The sequence below is a fragment of the Neofelis nebulosa genome, chromosome 6 (assembly GCF_028018385.1).
Source record: "Neofelis nebulosa isolate mNeoNeb1 chromosome 6, mNeoNeb1.pri, whole genome shotgun sequence".
Classification (NCBI taxonomy): Eukaryota; Metazoa; Chordata; class Mammalia; order Carnivora; family Felidae; genus Neofelis; species Neofelis nebulosa.
Genome location: NC_080787.1, coordinates 57,317,696 through 57,339,016, shown reverse-complemented (window position 1 = coordinate 57,339,016; position 21,321 = coordinate 57,317,696). Strand labels below are relative to the sequence as shown.

Sequence of the window (21,321 nt, the reverse complement as noted above, 5' to 3'; positions counted from 1 at the left end):
ATATTCTACGTTGTTATACTTGGCATAGTGTTTCCTTTGCTCATCTTTAATAACGCTATTTAGGTGACTGACTTTTGAAAAATAACTTATTACTATTATGGTCATTTGGTATTTATAAAATGTGTTTAAGTCCTGGTTCCTTCGGGGCTTAAAAATCTGTGATTCTGTATAGATCTTGATTTCTGAAGGTGAAGGAAGTGTTAACCTTAAAAAATAAAACTGGCAGGTACTTTACCATCAAAAGATAGACTTACTTGAGAATAGCAGAGAATTGTGATGGGGGACAAGCATGCCGGGGCAAAACCATAGGCAAGTCTGGAGAACAAAGGAGAGGAACGTTGTTTTATGGCGGAAGGCTAGAAGTAGAGAAGGCTGTTGTCAACAAAAAGTCTATTGGAGTAAACTGGGGTTTGAAAGTGTAGCGGCTTCTCACTGGCTGACTTGTTCTGTCTCTCCTTGGCTGGACTGTTGTGGGGATCGGGGTGGAGGGGTAAGTCCTTCCTTCTGCCTGCCCTGCGGTAGAGTAGTATCCACCTGCGAGGTCTGATTCTTCCTGTGGGATTTGCAATTGAGGACTGAGTGGTAGGGCATGAGAGCTACCCCTGCTGAACTTCCCATTTTAGTGAGGTTTCCCTTAATTAATTTTCACAAAAGCTACCTTACAGTTGATTTGACTTCCCTAATTACTCTGTCAAACTTTCCTATTTCTGTTTTGCAAAATAGAGATTTCCTATGAGAGAATTCACTCTCGGAAAAACAACGTTCTGGGGCATCTGGGCAGCTCAGTCGGCTAAGCGCCCGACTCTTGATTTCTGCTCAGGTCATGATCTCAGGGTTCACGGGATTGAGCCCCATGTTGGGCTCTGCACTGACAGTGTGGAGCCTGCTTGGGATTCTCTGTCTCCTTCTCCTACTGCCCTTCCCCTGCTTGTGCTGTATTTCTCGCCCTCGCCCTCGCCCTCTCTCTCTCCCTCTCTCTCAAAATAAATAAATAAACTTTAAAAAAATAATAAAAAATAAAATGTTCTGTAGCCATTGCTGCATCAAAGGTCTGGGGGAGAGCTTGATAAGTGAGTCCCTGGAGTTTTCTATAGAACCCTGACAAAATCTGAATGCTTAAATGACAGTAATCAAGTAGTCTTCTTCCTAATGAAATTGAAGCATGTTCAGTGCTTTTGTGAAACCTATCATTTCTCTGGATTTTTCTGTGAATTTGTGTAGAAAAAAGGCCTTCATTTCTCTTTACAACTTCAACTACTTGTAAGAAAATGGGCAAAAGTAATAATATTGGTGCTGCTGCTTGTCGATACCTCCTTCTTTGTGTTCCCAAGCATGAATGCAGTGAAAAAATGGGCTCTCCATGCAGAGAATTCTTTTGAAAGTAAGAAAAAGCAAGGTAGGACGAGCACTCTCACCACTGCATGGAAAGTGTTTTGCAAACTGAAAAGCCCTAAAGCATCATTACCATTAATGTTACAGAGATTGTTCTGTTTGATTGTGAAGAGAAATAAAGTGGTCACTTCTTCTAAAATAGACCACTTAGCATGCTGTGTTGTCTCTTTTCTGATTACTTTGGAAGCAGTTGATTGATTTTAATGAAATTTAGTAATAAAGAACATCTTGACATAACTTCAGTCTCTTGAGACCTAGGGACTCAAAAAGAAGCTTCCAAGTGGACAAATCACCTGCACTTAATATATTTTAGCAACAGAGGGGAAAAAATAAGAAGAATGTTGTTGTGGTAAATAAAGATGGTGGCATACAGTCACTAATTCTGTTTATTTGTATATGTATGTTTTTTAAAAAGCAGTTACAAGCAGTTAACATTTACGAAGGGCTTAGTATGTGTTAAACATTATTCTAAATCCTGTCTTCAGTTCTGTTAACAGTCCTGAAACATGGATGCTATCATTATGATCCCCATCTTGTGTAAGGAAGCTGAGAGCCAGGGGTTAGGTGACCTGCCCAAGGTCACACAGGTAGTAAGTATCACAGCTTGGATGTTTTGGTGGAAATAATGCAGAACACTGTGTCAGTCTGACTCATCGTGATGCACATCTGATACTTTCTCTGGGAAATTTTGAGTCATCTCTTCTCTAGCCTAATTTGGGTGAGCTAAGTAACCATTGTCCATTTCGAACCAAAAACACCAGGAATACTTACTTGATGAAAGTGTTTTATAAAACCGGCTGTGGTGAGAAACATGAAATAAATGTGTGTGAACCTGGCTTAGAACCTGATGCGTGGATGCTGTAATGACGTCATCAATGATGCAGTGATGACGGTGACCACCACCACTGCGGTGGAAACAGAACCAAACAGTTCATTGTCTTCCTGATGGTGTCTCTCTTGATTAAGTTGGCCAATTAATCTGTGTACAATTCAGATTCTAATTTAGTTTTCCTTGGACAGTTAGGCTTTGGTTGAACATTAGTTTTGACATACTATTTTAGGAAAATTAAAACAAGTAGAATAATCTGTATCAAGTGAAAAACTAATAGTTTGCTAAAAATAGCTATTAGTTTTTATGATTTCTAAAAATAGAAGAGAACTGAAGTACTGGGTCTATTTTTATTATAGACTTTGAAATGTAATTTAGTTTGACATTACTCTATCTGGTAGCTTTAGTTGAACCCAATCATGGATAAAATCTTATAACAATTTTCCATAATAGCAAGTTTGGAATATGACTGAAACTTAGTAGCTGTCACCCAGTTACTCAGTAGGAGGTGTCTTCTATTCACTGGGAGGGTAATGGATTATTTAAACTAGATAAGGCAGACCTCTCTGCTTCCATTTTTTTTTTCCTAAAAATTATCCTAAAAAATAGCAGCTGATATCCTTGAAAGTTCAAAATTAATTCATGTTTAAGATAACAACCCAAACATAATAATTAAAAACAAATGCTATTCTCAACCAAATGTCCTAATTCACTGTCCGTGAAAGCTATTCCAAGTCTTTGAAAATATTACCTTTTGTGTTAGCTTGAAGTCTTTAAACTATTTTGATTGTGTGAGTTCTGTTTACCATATGTTTTCTGACTTCTGAATATTAGTCATTGGACTAAAATGTATGCAGTGTGAGGTGTTTTCTATTACTGTTGATAACTAAAGTATCATTTTTCTACTTATACTTCTCTATATTACATTAAATTCTATGCACACTGTCATCGATTCCTAGGCAGAAAGGGAAAAATTCCCTTTGGTGTTCCTCCATCCCTACCTCCTGGTAAAGATTACTAGCCTAAGATTATCTTCAAGTCTAAATGACGTTATTAAGTAATATTAATATTTCCACATTTTTATTTATCAAAGACACATGTAACCTACTCGCATACAAGGAACATGTCCCAGCAGTTCCTGTGATGTCATCAACAGCCAGTCAGATCTTCTGATCATCCTGAAGTAATCACTATCACTGTACTGAATTGATTTAATTTCAGTGAAGATCAAAGAAACTTGATGTTTCAATAAGCATATACACCCTTCACACCTCTATCTAGGCCATGGTAAAATGTTTTACCTCAGAACCTGTTTACTTTTTATTTTGGCCACTCTGTTGCTGCCCCAAATTGTCATTCAGTTTGTCCCCACAAATGAATATATCACCAGTACAAAGCTCTCTAACCCAATTTCTTTTTATTTTCAAAATTGAAATAGTACTACATAGAGCAAAGAATTTTTTTAATGTTTATTTTAAAGAGAGAGAGCGACTGAGCACATGCACTAGTCGGGGAGGGAAAGCGGGGGAGACAGAGGTTCCAAAGAGGATCCTATGCTGACAGCAGCAGGCCCTATGTGGGGCTCAAACCCATGAACTGTGAGATCATGACCTGAGCCCAAGTTGGATGCTTAACCGACCGAGCCACCCAGGTGCCCCCCAAATTTTTTAAAAAATTTATTTATTTTGAGAGAAAGAGAGAAATGGGGAGGGGCGGAGAGAGAGAGAGAGAGAGAGAGAGAGAGAGAGAGAGAGAGAGAGAGAGAGAGATATCCCCAGCAGGCTCCACACTGTCAGTACAGAACCCGATGTGGGGTTTGAACTCACAAACCATGAAGTAATGACCTGAATTGAAATCAAGAGTCTGACACTTAACCTGAGCCATCCAGATGTCCTGGGAGCAGAGAATTTTTAAGCCAAGCTGAAACCATAGAACACCTGCCTAATTTGCTGTGATACATGTTCTCTGGTCCAGGTAAAGTCATTGTTTAACCCAGGTGTCTTCATTTGGATAGTGGGTGAGTTACAATGCCTGTTATCATAAGACAAGTGAAACCAGGCAGTTTGAGCCTTATTTGTAAATAGTATTGCTGAAATAAATCACTTTCCAAATATCTTCCTAAGATATTTATGAAATGATCCTAAAACAACATCTGTGATGTCACCATATTTTTAAAGATAAAATTATCCAAAGATATGCTTTAACACAGTGGATTTTAAAGAGGGTGCCCGTGTTGTTATATAGAGGTCCATGACAAATCGTTCCCCATTTTTGTTGAGAACAGGAGGATATTAAATAAGGCTGTTGCATAAGAAGTTTTTCTTAGGGAAAAAAATTCTTACTTGACTGGACTTCTGTTAATTAGAGTATATTAGCAAGGCACTTGCATGATGCTTTTCCTCTAGTATTTTTAAAAATGAAAATGTTCTTACTATAGAAACCATAACTTGATGCATAGACCTTATGGGAAGATCACATCATTTAATCAGATACGGAATATCATACATGCTGGGTAAGAGAGAAATCCTACCCAAGCAGAGACCACCATAATCATGCCACAAAGAGCTGGCGCTGATCTGTGTGCTATCAGTAATCCCTCATATTCTCATGTGAGAATATGACATAGCATAACACAGGGGTGCCCTCCTTCATACATCAAACACAAGAATGTACTGTACTAAAAGGAGTGACTAAAGGGAAGTTGGCACTGTGTGTTCTCTTCCTGCTTTTTGCTAACTAATGCTGTCACTCTTTATGCTGCGTGGTCCTCTCTTCTCTTGCTTCGATTAAGATTGGGGAATTACAGTAGGTTGTTCTGACGGCAGTTTTAGCCAGAGATTTTATAAGGCAAGGTGGGGATGGGGATTCTTTTTTCTTTTCTTTTTTTTTTTTTTTTTTGGTTGTTTCGATGTTAACGGGGTAAACCTTGGGGGATTTTAAGCAATCCCCCAAGAGCACAAAACTGCAGCTTCTACTGTCATTATCATAGGCGTCCCTTTAGATAAAAGGTGTTCTACATAATTTATTAATGTGGAAAGTTGCTTAAAGGTGCGTGTGTGTCTTTGTGCATGTGAGACAGAATTTGCTTTGTGGCTATAAAATTACACATTGGTTTCCTGTTAAGAAAAGTTTGACCTGTAAATGTTTTATAAATGGTTGTCTCCGTCTACAGTCGTTCATAAAACAATGTCTCACAGAGGTAAATGCTGTGATTGTAAATTAAGGGAAGAGCTTTTGGAGCTGTCCAGGAACCAGAATACCCTGAGAAAATCTCTGTGCTCACATATCCTGTTCCTCACTTGCCTTTAATCGCCTTAATTTTAAGACTACTTTATTTCTTTGGTAGTGTTTTAGTATGAAGTGTTTTCAGGTTTTGTCTGGTTTTTGGTTTTCTGAAGGAAGTTGAAGGGGATCATTAACAGGTGCCTTGGTTTTGCTTACTGGATGGCTTTAAAAAAAAAGAACTTTACCTTTTAGAAGTTACAGTGCACATATGCATATATTTCAATTAATAATGTTACATATAGAATCATTTTATTAGGTAGAATTTTTTTACCCACTGTCATCTGAAAACCATATTGAAGATAGAAGAAAAACAGTATTTCTGTAACTCACAGGAAAAATAGCAAGTGCCTATTAAAGCTATTAGCTAACATTCACATCAAGATAAATTCCCGTCAAGATCAAACAGTAAATCTGTTAAGTGTTTCTAAAGTTATTTCCTTTGTGGTGGGGTCTGCATATCCTACTTTATTTTAAATATAAACTATTTCCACTGAAATAAATAACTATTGCATATCCATCTGATAAATACCCTCAAAAATCCTTTAGTCATTTATGTGAAGAAGTTTATTAGTTTGAAAACTAAAAACATGGGTTCTTTCAGTTTTCATTATCTAATGGTGTATCTGTTGGAGAAAGAACAGAATTTGTTGCTCCTAAGGCTTATTTTTGTATCATGGCAAAAAACAAAAAACAAAAAAACCCCCAACAGATCACATGTTTCTTGTTTGCCTTCTGATCCAGATTTCAGTAGCAAGCCATTGGGCCGGGAAAATACTTCTGTCAGTTTTCACGGATAATATTGCATTTACTCACACATTTTCTACTTACTGCACATTGAGTTTCTTAATATTGCCAGTCTTTCAGCTCTAAAAACTCCATGTATCAGTTGATAAAATTAGCCTTTAGCTTTTCTATGAAATGGCTTGTTGGACTTAATTCTAAGAGTTTTCAGTAATTATTCTTTTCAAAGACTTAATTTAACTTTAGAAAAATAAAATGAGAACGTGGTTCTACTTTGCTCATTTTTCAGTTGGAATTTGTGTGCTTTTCCAAAATCATCTGCCTTTAGAAGATACTTTAGCTAGATCACATTTAGTAGGCAACATAAAGTAAGTAAAGTCACATTTGGGGAACATTTAACATTATGACTTTTGTATATATGAAATAACAATGTTGACTATTTTTCAGAAAAACTTTGCTTATTTTATTCATTGTGTATTTCTGTCTTATGAAAATGTGAGAGATCTAGATATAATGATTAATATTTAACAGTTTAATATATCTTAATTTTGTTAGTATCAGAAACTTTAACATTTAAAGTATCTGTAAACAGGGGCGCCCGGGTGGCTCAGTCTGTTGAGGGTCTGACTTTGGCTCAGGTCATGATCCCACAGCTTGTTAGTTGAAGCCCTGCATCAGGCTCTGTGCTGACAGCTCAGAGCCGGGAGCCTGCTTCAGATTCTGTGTCTCCCTCTCTCTCTGCCCCATACCCACTCATGCTCTGTCTCTCTCTGGCTTAAAAATAATAAAACATTTTTTAAAAAGTAAAAAAAAATAAAGTAGCTGTAAATAAATCAGATTTGGGAGGAAGAGATAAACCAGTCTAGTTTTGCTCTAAATGTAAGAGTTCTTTAGTTATCCAGATAGATTTTTGGAATGTGATTTTAAGTAACAAAGGTATATCTGTATATCCATATCTTTATAAACACACGTAGGTTTGTATATAATTGTCATAAATACCAGTATAACATTAATAATTCAAATTGTAACTTGAAACAGAATTATTAGGCTCATCATTTATAGGATTAGTTGAAATTAGTTTAATAAAACAGGAATTCTGTTATTAAATAAATGGCATGTACTTAAACATAATCACCAAAGAGCATTTTTCCACAGCACTCCTTACTTCCAAACTGTATATTGTACCCATTTTCCTATCCTTATTCTCCACTGTACCGTAAATTGTATAAGGACAGGGGTGCTACATCTCTGTGCACCATTGTTTTGCCAGTGTTTACTGTGGTGTTTGATAGATAGTGAGCACTTTTTGATGATGCTTGTATTTATGAACAAATTATATATGTAGTTTAAAAATGTAGTTTAAAAAAATACACTAGCCACCTCAACTGTGAAGGTTACATGTTTCTTTTCTTAGCATTATGTAAAGCCAAAATAATATTGTGCTGATAATTCAGAGTTAGAGTTTAAGGTGATTTAGGGCCATTTTTGGGAAAAGTTCTTTGAGGATCTCAGAATGTTTAGGGAAAGGTACTCATCCACATTTCATGGAAAATTTAATATTAATATTACCACGAATACACAGCTTTCCAGTCTTACATATCAGTGCAGTGACAGTTGGGAGTAAACCCCGTGGTTTCTTCTAATTCTCAGCCTAGTTCCCAATCTACTGTTCAAACAAGGAAACTGTGTGCACTTTTTAAAAAATCTTATTAGCATCTCACAATAGCCTCTGTGCTTAAGTACCATAGGATTTAGTGTTGAAATATTTCACTTCTTGACTATGAAAAATGGGCATTGATACTGTGATATTGATAGGTGTTTTTATACATATTTTTCTTTATAGATGGCTGTATGTGTGTGTGTGTGTGTGTGTGTATGTATGTATATATTTTGTTTTTTCCCCAACCTAATGATAGCCACATATTGAATTGCATCAAATAATTGTTGAATGGGTGTTATTACATATAGAGTTCCGGTTACAGATAGATTTTTTAAAAGATTTAATACTTAAGTTTATAAAAATAATTTTGGAACAATATTTCATATTTGGAATAATAATTTTGTTATTATTAAAAGTACAAAAGTTCTCTGCCACATCATTTATGTTCAGATGATGATTGTTTTGTGAGAGTGAGAAAAAACAATCTACCTTTATTTGTAACTCTGCTACTTCTGGTTATGTTGCTTATTTCGTAAACTAAAGAATAGATAGATTTTATAATATTTAATTAAAAGTATTAATTTTTCTTACAGAGGTTAAGGTTTTTCTTGCTGAATTTATTTTCAGTGTTTTCAAAGAGCGTTCAATACATAACAATCTGTGGAAGTGATTTTGTTTATTAAATATCCAGAGTTACTGACTGCCCTTGATCTTTGCCTGGGCCTTGCATTAAGCTCCAGGGGACTGTGTGGGGTTATTAGTAACTACTGATATTCATGGCAGCGGTGCTCAGGGCCGTGCCCACAGGAATAATTTGCTCTGGAGAACAGTTAGACTTGAACTTGGGCTTTTAAAAGGAATGACTCAACATTGGATCCAAAGTGATCCGCACTTCGCATCGCAAATGCTACTTAAACGGTGTGCAACTGCAGCATATGAGGGTGTGGTTTCAGCCGAAAGGTGGGGACCTGTGTAGTCCCTTTCTTCCTACCTCCCCCCCCCCCGCCCCCGCTATTTAATATTCAAATGAGCGCCGTGACCGGCGTTGACGAAAGGATACCTTCGGGGAGCCCCTGGTGTCAGGTTCTGCCTCTGCAAGCCCTTCAGATCTCTCCCCATGTTGAGCTCCATAGTTGGTGGGATTTCGAGGATCTCTGAACTCGAGCCGCCCCTCTCCCCAGCTCCATGACTGGGTCTGATGTGCGCTGATGTCACCACCGAGCTATTGCATTGCAGCCGCTCGGCCTCTAGGTACCTCCCCCTGAAACAGCCCGCCGGCTCCCGAGAGGGGGCCAGGAGTCCAAGAAAAGATGACGGCGAAGTTAAGTCGCGGGAGGGCGTAGCAGCGAAGAGAGGGAGCTGCATGCCCGGAGCGCTGCTCTGCGAAGGGACGTAGCAGCTGTTGCTTGAAGAGAGAGGGCGTTGCTGGAAGCGCCCTGGCTCGGGAGGATGCCTCCCGGGGACCGTACTGCCCTAAGGAGCTGGGGACCGCGCAGGACGTCCCTGCTGGAGTTCCTTTTCTGCCTCCTCCATCGGCCACCTCTGCCTCTCTCCAGCTGTAGCTAAAATGAAAGCCAAACCGCGGCCACAATTGGTCAATTTCAAAGGTTAGAGTAGACTTGGTTTTGAGCTGAATGTGAATTATGCTGCTTGTGCCTTAGAGGAAACCCGGAGCTCTTCTTTGCTACAGTTTCCTCAGGTGGAATAAGCCTTAAGGAAGATCAGATAAGACTCTTTGGAAATGACTTTCTTTTTTCTTTTTCTTTTTCTTTTTTTTTTTAAGGGGAGTTTATAGCACACCATGCTTTCTAACTGTTTACTTTAAACGGTTGCTGGATTGTCCTGGCTTGGCTGTCCAAAAGTCTATTTTTTTCCTTTGGGTAGCCTCGAAGAAGCTTAATATGGGAAGAAAAACTGCCTTTTGAATCAAGATTATTTATAGCTACACCCAAAAAAAGTAAAAGAAAAATTTAACTTTCTTAACAGCATTCGACAACTTATTTTTCGCTGAGGATTTGTTTTTGTGCCTTGACCTGAACAATACATGGTCCCTGTATTTGTCTTTTAAGTTTCTGAAGCGTGGTTTATTTATAAAGGAGATGGAGTTTTGCAAGCCTTCTTTAAGTGGATTACAGTTAACCAGAGTTCTGCCGATATTAACATTCAGCCTAGCCTGTTAAAATGCTTGCTCATTTGGAAATTTTAACCTGGAAATCTCAGATGCAAAATTAGACTAAAAAGGGAAATGGACTGACAGTGGAATGTTCTGAGTGTTTGAGCCACTGTTAAGTGTGTGTGTGTGTTTGTTTTCTGTGTTTTGGAGTATGTGAAAGGGAACCTGGGGGGATAAGGGAAGGGGGGGGGGAAGGAGATTTCTGTTCTTTGTTCTCAATGCACTTTATTTTTTTTAGAATCATTTTAAAAACAACCAGGTAAAAGGATAGTTGCATTTAAGACTGATGCACTGATGACCTTAAACACCTCCTATATCACAACCTATATTGTTTGAGCGTGTCTTTATGCTGACGACACTTCATAGTGCTGTCCAGAAGTACACTTTTTTGAAAGATGCTTTACCTTACTTCTTATTTTCTGTGTCAAGAGCCGCAATATTTGTTTTAATCGTCTACGAAATGGGGAAGCCACTCAGCAGACCAGACTGTTTACGTCAGAATCCCCCATGTGTAGGGAAAGGTGAAGAAGAGGAGGACCTAAATATCGAAGACTGTTATGTCCCACAGCGGTCAATCTATGATACTGTTAGGCTGAATGAACAGATAGACTCTGGTTCAAAGGGTAGCCTCTCTTCCAGGCATTTTACAGATCGGACTTTACCCTACAGTCACAGAACACTGGATGTTAGTTCTCTATGCTCTAACGGTGCCCTTGCTTCTTCCAGTGTATTTGAGCTGAGAGGTCGTGAAGCTAACAAACTAGATGAAAAGATGATATTTGATGCGCTCAAACTAAATAGTGATATCATTCGAACCACCGGGTTACCCAAAGCCAAGTCCCATGCAGAAAAGAAAGAACATAGACGGTCATGGCGAATGTTTGTCCCAGCCAATTTTATGGATTATGCAAACAAAAGTGAAAGCTCTTTTGTTGAACCTACTGATATGTCAGATGCTGTTCCCAAGGCCAGCAAGTGCAGATGGGGTACTAATTCTCTAACGTCGGAGGAGGATGACTCTGGTTTATGTAGCCCTCCAGCAGAGAGGGAAGAAAAACAGGGCATTTTAACTGGAGACCAGTCACGAATTAGAAGCTTATCTTCAGCTGAAGATATTCATATGGCAGAGCAATACAGGCCATTTTTTTCTGTTTATTCCATTAGTGAGCAGAAAATCCCATTGCTTTCATGTAGAAGTGCCCACCCTGATGAAAATTTCAAAATGATTTTGCATGATGTTCCTCCACTAGATGAAACAAAAGGTGCAAATTGTCAAAGGGAAATCCATGGTGAAAATTGCTTTCTGCAGAATGATTTAGAAGAGAGCACTGTAAAGTATGATCCATTGATTATGTCAGGAGATGGGGAAAGCCAGTGTATTTCTAACACTGGAGAAGAATGGAAAACCTATGGATCGGGAGAATTCCAAATCACGGCACAAAGTGGGAAATTTCTGGAAAATTCTGAGGATTTACATCTCTCTCTCACAGATGTGGAGGGAAACGATGCAGATTGTGGTAGCACGAGTTTAGTAAAAAGTGTGACCGTGTTGACACCAGATGATTTGGAAGAATCCAGCGTCGCATCTAAAGAGGCAGTGGAGGTGCCCCTTTATTCCCGGGAGATGGAGGTGGTCCAAATAAAGTGTTCCCCGAAATTCATACCAGTAAGAAAGCAAGCAGCTTCCAGAAAAGCAAGGGCCCAGGCAGGAATATTGGACACAGTCTGTAATGGCTTTCAGTCAGCTCGGGTAATTAATGGGGAATGTGAGACTGCAATGCCGGGCGTTTGTGGTTCCTTTTTAAAGTGGTCACTAGTGTTTCTAATAATGATCAAATCCAGTCTTTTATTTTGGGAGTTTGCCTAATACCCCACAAGATGCCAGGTATTGATAAGGTGATCATTGTAACAACTTAATTAGGGACCTTTTTTTAAGAATGATTATTCCCAGCTGTTTAGATTCCTACTGTTGCTTGTGCAGGTGCTGGGCTGTTCCCCTGCATTTAGAGTGCTTCCACTGTGGGTTTATGTGAACATGAGGCTTTTACACAAATTGTGGTTTAAGACTCTGCCATTTAAGGGTAGTTGTATTTATTAAGGTTGTATTAAGTTGTATTTATTAAGGTTGAGCAGGCCTAGTCATGAAGGTACAAACACAAAGTATTCTATTGTTGTGGTCTGTGAAGTAGGCTACTCAAATTAAGGACATTTAAAATGTGCTGAAAATCAGAATTCTGTCAGTAGCTCTGGACATGGAAGTAGAGAAGCTGTGCTGTATTTTGCAGTCATTATAGCTGCTAACTTTTTGTGAGTGGTGAAGGAGGTAAGAAAGTAAAGGGTGCAGCCTTGTAATAAGTGGAGGCTGTTTGTCAAGCCTGTAATTTTTTTCTTCCCACTCGGATTGAAGTTCAGCTATTTTGGTATTTTTACAAAGTTCTTCTGGTAAACTTTGCCTCAGAGGTAATTTTATTTTATTTTAAGCTTTGTGTTTGTGTACTTATGGGTTAGATTAGGGGGAAAGTCTCTCTTCATAGGTATTTGTTACCACTGAGAGATAAGGAATTTGGACAGTATCAGAAACGTTCCTCTTCCCAGCCTATGAAGTCATTGCTCTAGGCAGCGTTGCCCTTTCCTTCAGCTTGCGTGAGATGACATACTAGTTTAAAAGCTTAAAAGTACTTTTTTTTTAACGTAAAGGATTTTGCAGTCTATTTGTAGGAAGTAATTGAGCCCTTAGGAATATACAGATTCCTTAGTAGTTTTCTTCTTTAACCCTTAGTATATTTTTTGTAGCACTTCAGAAAATTACGACTCACCCAGACCTACTCTGATATGCAGCCTTAAAATTGATTTCTTTAAAACCAAGATCAGGGGTTAAGGCAATTTACTAGAATGTTATCTTAGGTTTTTTGTCCTGAGCATTATCTGACAGGAAATGTAGAACTTTTCCCTGAATCCTTCTATACCAGACAAGTTCCTGGAATTAAGAATGCAGCAGTTTTCTTACTGTCCCTCCTTCTTTTTTGTAAGTAGTAAAACCTCTCCAGAGCTCTTAGTTCCTAGAAGTAGTTAACTTAGAAAGTGGTATAGAAAAGAAGTAGCATCTCAGTTTCAAATTCTATTTTTACCACCTTGCCACAAAATTATGAAAACTTTTTTTTTTCCCCTCAGTGATTTGAGGAGTTCTTATTTCTTTGGTTATGTGTAATTGACTTTTTATATTCAGCACTGCTGTATAGAAACAATTAGCCAGTATGGAAATTGTCTATAAGGATTTTATATACAAGAAGAAACTCGGGCTTTTAGCAGAGAGACTTCTAAGGGAAATGATCATTTATTTGTTTGCTATTCCTGAATTTACTCATACATGCAATAACACAGAACTATCTTGTGTGCCATGCCTTAGGCCAGAGTCTAGACAGTTTTTCTTGTAGCCTCTCCATTATTTTCCATACTGTGTAAAATTATTTTCCATACTACCTCTGTAATTTTTTAAGTATTATTTTGTTACTTGCCTTTTTAATGTTTCCATATATTCTGTTAGCTGTTCATTTACTTGGACTATTGGTATATTATATGGTGCCCTGTGGTGTAATGACTCAAACCCCAAACTCGGTCGTGTCTTAGTATCTAGCTGAAACTTCCCTTCTTTGGTTAAATTCATCTCTTTTTCTTTATGGAATCCCTTAAGTCCTGTATTTTAAACATTTGTATGTCTATGAAAGAGTTAACGTGTTATCAGTATTCTCTTTTGTGGAGTTGATGCCATCCACTCCGAGATGTAAATACAATTTTTCTGTACTGACACGCATTCGGCAAATAATTATTAGGTACATATTACATGCTAGGTACTGTGGTAAGTCCAGGACATAGAATGACTATAAGGAAGACAACTTTCTGCTTTCATGGAACTTGCATTTTACTCTAATACATGAGATTTGTTGGCCAGTTATAGGCACTGGAGGACTGTTAGTTGGATGAGACTGAGAGTCAGAGGGAGGGCATGGGAAAATGGTTGGCGGTGCAGGGGGTGACCATAGAGTCAGTGGAGTTGCTGTGCTGGCCACGTGTGTGAGCACGTCTGTGGGGTGAGGTCTCTGTGCTCTTGCAAGTCCTTTGGCATCTCACTAGGTATTGAGGGGGCTGGATGGGTAAGGATCTATTCTATTTACTATGCCTGCCTAAGTCTTTTCTCTTTTCCTAACTCTGTATTTGGGCTCCTCTGGCAAGCTATAGATTGGCCTCTTGGCTCATCTCATCGTCTTGTCAGTTCTCTTCTTTCCCAGTTTGAGTCTCAAACTTCAGTTGTCAGCTGGCAGCAGTTATCCTTAGAGGAGCTTGTAAGGGTCCATGCCCAGGAAGACTGATCTTGGGCCCATCTTACCATTTTGCCCCTTTGCATTTTCCATACTGTTTTTACTAGAATTATATTGGAATGATAGAAAATATCTGGTTTATGCTAATGAAGCAGTAGAGAGAGGACACAAACTCTTTTCTTGGTTTTATAGGTAATCTGATTAAAGGTACTTAGAATATCATTCTTTAAAATTCCTGAGTAGTTTTGATAATATGAATTTATATTAAGTTTAGTTTCTTACTGTTATTCATAAGGTAGCTGTCACATATGAATAGCCAACAAAAATTCTTTTTAACTCTGATAACCGATACTCGATCATTGAACAAATGTTTATATTTGGTGGTTGTTAGATAAGGTAATTTATATAAATGATTGCTCTCCCAACTGCAGGTATTCCAAAAAGAAGAGATTGAACCTTTGCAGGTTAAACAGCAAGATGTGAACTGGTTAGGTCAGGGCCTTATTCAGAGTGCTGCTAAAAGCACCAGCACCCAGGGTTTGGAGCATGACCTGGATGATGTCAACGCACGGTGGAAGACTCTCAATAAGAAGGTAAATTTTCCATTCCCTTCATTGTCATTTCTGTTGATTATTATTCTCTAGCATTTGTTGTGACTCATCATATTTATAGTAGCTAAACTTCCCTAAACATGGATACCTTTTTATATTGCTGTCAACTCGGCAGCCCAAACTCGGATGCCCACAGGGCTTCAGTGGGCAGCATAAATGAAACAAGTAAGCTGGATGAAATAGGACCTCTCCTGCCGTTAACTTGACTTTCATAGAGGCCCAGTAGTGCCAGGGTGATGGCAGGCGGCCCGTGATTCATGACCTTGTGTTGAGCGAGCACATACACCTTCGAAGGTGTACAGCCGGTACTTAGCTCCAGCAAATCATTCCATGTAGGGATCTAGGTTCACTGTTGCCAAATAGTCTGCTTATTTTCAAAGGAACCTGAAAATCTCACTTTTTCTGTGAAGCCTAATTTTCAAATGTCAGCAACTAATTTTACGTTGTATAATAGGTCACGCTGTGCAAGTGAAAGCCACCGTGTCTCTCTGTCAGTCCTGGACTAAGGGTTTACCACCCTCACTATAGACTATTAACTCTAAATGTCATTTCATTTATGGGATGTAGATCCCACTTTTTTCTAAATGCCCACGAAGGAAAACACTGGAAGACAATGCTCTGGTGTCTTAAGGAGATCATGCTGAAACACAGTGGCAGCCCTTTGCATGACGTAAATTATCAGGACATTGTTAGGGGACGACTGTGCTTATCTGGGGTGGTGGTTTTTGTTCTTGTAGTTTTCTGTGCTTTGAGATCTTAGGCAATTGTGGCCGGATCTCAGAACTACGTTTATCATTCTTTAAAGTCTGATTTGTACTGTAGTGCTCTTCAAACACAATTGGAATGTAGTGTCAGGTGCAAATATATTCAATAGTGCTTAAAACATCTTGCCAACTACTTTTTCAGTCCTGAAGGAAAAGATCTGTGAGAAGGGCAATAGGATATCTCTGTGTAGGACACAGAGACTCCATTTACTAGAATACAAAGGGTCCGGTTTGTCCAAAAAGCCTGTAGGACTTGGAGCTAGCAGAATTTAATTGGATACTTCACAGGCAATTTTCCTAGCAAAATAAAAATCTGTTTCTCTCTACTGTAAGTTTTTTTTAATGTAGTCTTTTAAAATATTCATCAGTAGGAAATAAAATATGAAGTCAAAGGATAATAATAAAAATGACTGAGACATTGTTTCTTTCGGTAATCTTAAAATATTTGAATTATTCATTGCTAATCATAAATGTACTGGGTATTTCCAAAGTCTCAAAGATTTCATCTTTTACTACATTACCGTTTGGGATGGTAACCTTTTCTTCCTGGCTTACTTGCTAAACTTTGACTCCTTTCCACCACAGTCCTGGCCACTGTCAGTGCTTTGGGCAGATTTTAAGTGAAAAGGAAAAGAAAAAGCATTTTTTAATGTTTGTTTATGTACTCTTTTGAGAGACGGAGGGGGAGAGGCAGTGGGAGAGGGAGACAGAACCCCAAGCAGGCTCCATGCTTTCAGCACAGAGCCCACTGTGGGGCTCAAACCCACAAACCGTGAGATCATGACCTGAGTTGAGACCAAGAGTCAGAGGCTTAACCAACCAAGCCACCCAGATGCCCTGGAAAAGAAAATTTGTGACCAGATGGGCAGAGCATGAACAGTGGTGGCTGGTGGGCAAACTGCATTTTTTGTGAAACCAGTAAATAAGCCGTCGCAACGGAAACTCTGCAGGTAGCTCAGCGGGCAGCCCAGCTGCAGGAGGCACTGCTGCACTGTGGGCGCTTCCAGGACGCCCTGGAGTCCCTGCTCAGCTGGATGGCAGACACTGAGGAGCTTGTGGCCAACCAGAAGCCCCCATCAGCCGAGTTCAAAGTGGTGAAGGCCCAGATACAAGAGCAAAAAGTAAGTTCGTGATACTTCTGTATTGTGTTTCATGTCCCATCATAACCACGAGAGTAAAGATTTATCTTGTGACTCTCTGTAGTAATAGGATATTCTAGTTGACTGGTTGTTGATGCTCTAGGTATTATTTTTTAGTCATTCAACAAATATATACTGAACATCTGCCAGGTTTCAGGCTTTGTTTCAGCTGCTGGCAGTGATCCCTAAACAGAAAAGATGCAAGTTCCTCACTGAGTTTAAGGTTTAGTGGACGGGGAGGAAGAGGGAGAGACTGTAAACAAAGTAAGTACATGGTGGTAAGTTAGCAAGTGATAAATAAAGCAGGGGTGGGAGATAAGAAGTAGGAAGTGACAGAGCAAGGATGGACAGGAAGTGCTGGAGTGGAGTCTGGGGGTGGGTATGTATGCAGTTTCCAGTAGAGTCGTCAAGGAAGATTTCACTCACTGAAAAGGTAACTTGGGTGGAAATGTCGTCATTCCCTTACATAGCAGATTGATCTGTATGAAATTGCCTTTTTTTAAAAAAGTATAGTTGACACACAATGTAACATTAGTTTCAACTGTAGAATACAGTGTGATTCAACAAGTTCATATGTTATGCTATGTTCCCCAAAAGTGGAGGTACCGTGTATCACCATACAATGCTCTTACAGTTCTATTGACTATATTCCCCATGCTGGCCTTTTATCCCTGTGACTTACTCATTCCATAACTAGCACCCTGTATTTCTCACTCCTTTTTTTTTATAGATTAAATACAGGCCGTTTCTTGTGGCTCAGCCTGTACGAAAGAAGCAAACATTTGATTCATATATGCTAAAGAATGTGTTGTGTCTTTTGACACTACTAATACAGGACCAAGTTGGAAAGGAAGACACACTTGCTGAAGGGATGATAACATACCAAAAAAACCATTTTGTGCTCCAGATGGTGATGGTCAGTTAGGACGTATTTAGTGACATTTTCAGTACTAATTTGTCAGCCATGACTTGAAATGGCACATGGGAGGGGCCTAGCACACAGCACATTGGTAAGGTTTTTCCCGTGTGGAATCTTAAAAAGAAAGGAATGGATTAAGAGGCTTAATTTAATTTTGACATTCAGTAGTATTTCTAAAAATTCTTTGAGGACTCTAGTATGTTGGGAATTAACCTATTAGAAATAAATTTGGAGATAAGGATTAAAGAAACATAACATAAACATAAAAAATGATTTTTAAATAGAATATAATTCATAATATGTAATAAAGTAATAAAGAATAAGAATGTAATAAAGTAATAAGGATGTATAATATTATATATGACAATATAATTGCTACCATTCGCTATTTAATTTAAACCTTTGTTATTCTCCCAAAGTTAATGAACTATGTTTAACCAACAAGACCTATTTGTGGATTTTGCTTTCTTAATTGCTAGAGGCTTTGCTATTAAAGTTTATCAGAAATAATCCACTTAATGAGTTCTCTCTACTGCCTCAATCACCTGTGGTTCGCTGATTTTCTAATGACTCTAACCTGTGTCAAGAGAGTTTGCATTTCTTCCTCTTCTTTTTAAACATGTTGGTTCCTCTTACCACCTGATTTGGCGGTCTCAAAGTGAAAGGGAGAGGGTGCTGTCTTAGCTTGTTACCTCTAGGTAACTGTACATTTCTTTAATCCTTAATTAACCATCAGGGTCAGAATAAGGAATCAGTGAAGTATTTAGCATTTTACGTACCTGTGTCTTCCTCACTGCTCTTGACCAGTGCCTATGCATAGCATTTGCTCATGAAATAATTGTTTTGATTAGGTGAGAGCAAAGTAATCCTGGGTTCTGGCCACTTCTTTCAAACATTCCATTCTGAGTTTTTTGAAATGCTTCTTAGAATTAAATTGCATTTTTTTTTTTCTGCCTCTAAATCTTGAAATACTAGTCTTATTTAGCCAGCTTTGGGGGATTTCTGACTTTCCATTCCCCGTTCATTTTGGACATGATACTTGAAGTCTCTTTTTGAGTTTCTATCCTAATGAAGGGTTATAGGAGCTAGTCACACCTAGTAAAGGGAGGCCAGAGCCTCTAGATTTAGCATCACTGGCTTGTGAAGTTGGTCTGAGTCTCAACTTCCCTCTCTATAATGATTTAACATGGGGAGAGGTTTTGAAAACAGTAATGATTTATAATATCTTAAGCTTGTCTCGAAAGGACAGATGATTGTTGAATGTTTAAGGTATTCCCATTTCTTTACAGTAATGGGAATTTTGCGCTTTCTGTGCAGTGGACTTATACTGAAGCAGCACCTTCTACCCTATTATTTTATATTAAAAATTAATAGTGAATGGCTTAGCAGGCTTATCAATATTAGTTTTATCTGCTATGAAAATCCCCCGTCACAGCGTCTGACACAATAGTAATGAATCACTAAACAAAATGAGCTATTTTTAAAATCCTACTTCTTTTTATGTGAATCTATACAGAATATGTATTTTGTCACATATCAAAAGTACTTAGACTGTGTTTTCCATTCGATAACACAATTATTTCTTTGTCCCTCCCGCCTCTCCTTTTGCTTCTGGTATTTAATGTTCTATGTCAAGCTTCTCCAAAGATTGCTGGATGACCGCAAATCGACTGTGGAGGTAATCAAACGTGAAGGAGAAAAAATTGCTGCAACAGCAGAACCTGCAGACAAAGCAAAGATTCTGAAGCAGCTGAGTCTCTTGGACAGTAGATGGGAGGCATTGCTTAATAAAGCTGAAACACGGTAACTTACATACTTGCGGTCTTTTGAAGAAGTAGCAAAGTCTTTAATTACTGATGTTTTGCATTTTGATATTGCTTTTCTTCAAACTGTCATTTTCCTACATTTATCATGTATGTGAACAAGGAGCAAGGGCTGTGGTGCCGCTCTCCTCCCTCCTCCCTTGGTAAGGTCTTGTACTCACCAGATACATCTCAACACTTGGTTTTAGAAAAATAATTCCCACAGGAGTAATTCATTTATTTATTAATAACACAGTTACTGCCTGCCCACTGTGCATCAGGTATCGAGCTAGGCCTTGGGCTTTAGAGGTGAGCTGGACAGATCATTTCTGTCCTCAGGGTACAGTCAGTGTTTTATAGCCATTGAAAAGTAATGACAAATGTGATATTTCAGAGCAAAAATATAGAGTGCTGTGGAAGCATGTAATGGGCTTTTGCACTCAACATGTTTCTTGATTACATTTTTTTTTCATTCTCCATGTTGGGATCACAGTGACCTGTGTTGAGTAGTAGCTACACTGGAGTGTAACCACAGCCACATAGACTGGGTGGGTTAAAACTAGACGAACCACTGAACAGAATGATTATCTCCATAAATTGCTACCTTCTTTGGAACTACAATGGTGAAGAGGATTTGTCTAATCTTGAATACTGGAGTAGAATTAATTATAGTTTATAGTTGTAGGACCGTAGAATGAGATGCTCCTAAGGAGGCTAAAAGCTTCATGTCCTTTAGTCTCGTTTTGGGAGATTATTCCATTTGCAGAATTACCAGGACATTGTACCCTGACTGCCATGAGAGATACTCTCAGTACTTTTTAAAAATAAATGAATTAATGAAATGAACTAATGTCTAGATCCCTGCTTTACTACCACAATGGCTTTCTTTTCCTAAACCTTCCTCACAGTGGTATTAAATAGAAGGATAGTGGTCATATTATGATTTATATGCTGATTAATAAAGTCACTCACAATTTAAATCACAGTAAACTATGGTCACAAAATAGTTTATTTTCACTGATTCTAGATGATTGGATATTTGAATTTAGAAAAAAAGAATGTGGAGGATCTGGGTAGCTGAGTTGGTTGAGCGTCCAATTCTTGATTTCGGCTCAGGTCATGATCCCAGGGTCATGGGATTGAGCCCTGCATTGGGCTCTGTGCTGAGCATGGAGCCTGCTGGAGATCTCTCTCTCTCTCTCTCTCTCTCTCTCTCTCTCTCTCTCTGCTTACATGTGTGTGTTCTCTGTCTCTAAAACTTTTAAAAAAGGAAAAAAAGAATTTTAGTAATAATTTAGAAGTCAAAAATAATTGTATTCATTTTTTTAAAGATCAAATATGTTTCATGTGAAAGTTTTAAGAGATATATAAATGTGCAGTTTATGATATACACAGAAATTATATTCAGTAGCATATGCCAATTTTCCAGAATTCCCTTGGTCTCCATAGAAACAAATTTATTAAATCATGCAGTTCCCTAAGAATTATGCATGATAAAAAGTTATGACAACCACTCTTGGTCCCAGGATCTGGTACTGAGGTACTCTGTATAGAGACGGGCACAATCTCTTGCCCTAGGTAAAAACTGAGGGTGGCGAAAGGTAGGTTTTCAGTTACGTGGTACCATTTTAACTGAAGAACTAATGTGTTTTTTAAAAGCATTTCAAACTATATAAAAGTGTATTCAAAT

General features: G+C 38.4%; 1 protein-coding gene across 12 annotated transcripts in view; it reads left to right on the top strand.

Annotated features, from left to right (window-relative positions):
- The window catches only part of DST (dystonin), a 496,251-nt gene that overhangs the window by 400,632 nt on the left and 74,298 nt on the right, over nt 1-21,321 (top strand). For all 12 annotated transcript variants that reach the window (XM_058734319.1, XM_058734316.1, XM_058734317.1 and 9 more), the window contains 3 exons: nt 14,828-14,989; nt 16,722-16,892; nt 19,466-19,632. In XM_058734319.1, coding sequence (XP_058590302.1) covers nt 14,828-14,989; nt 16,722-16,892; nt 19,466-19,632 — 500 coding nt within the window. The remainder of the gene's footprint in view (nt 1-14,827; nt 14,990-16,721; nt 16,893-19,465; nt 19,633-21,321) is intronic.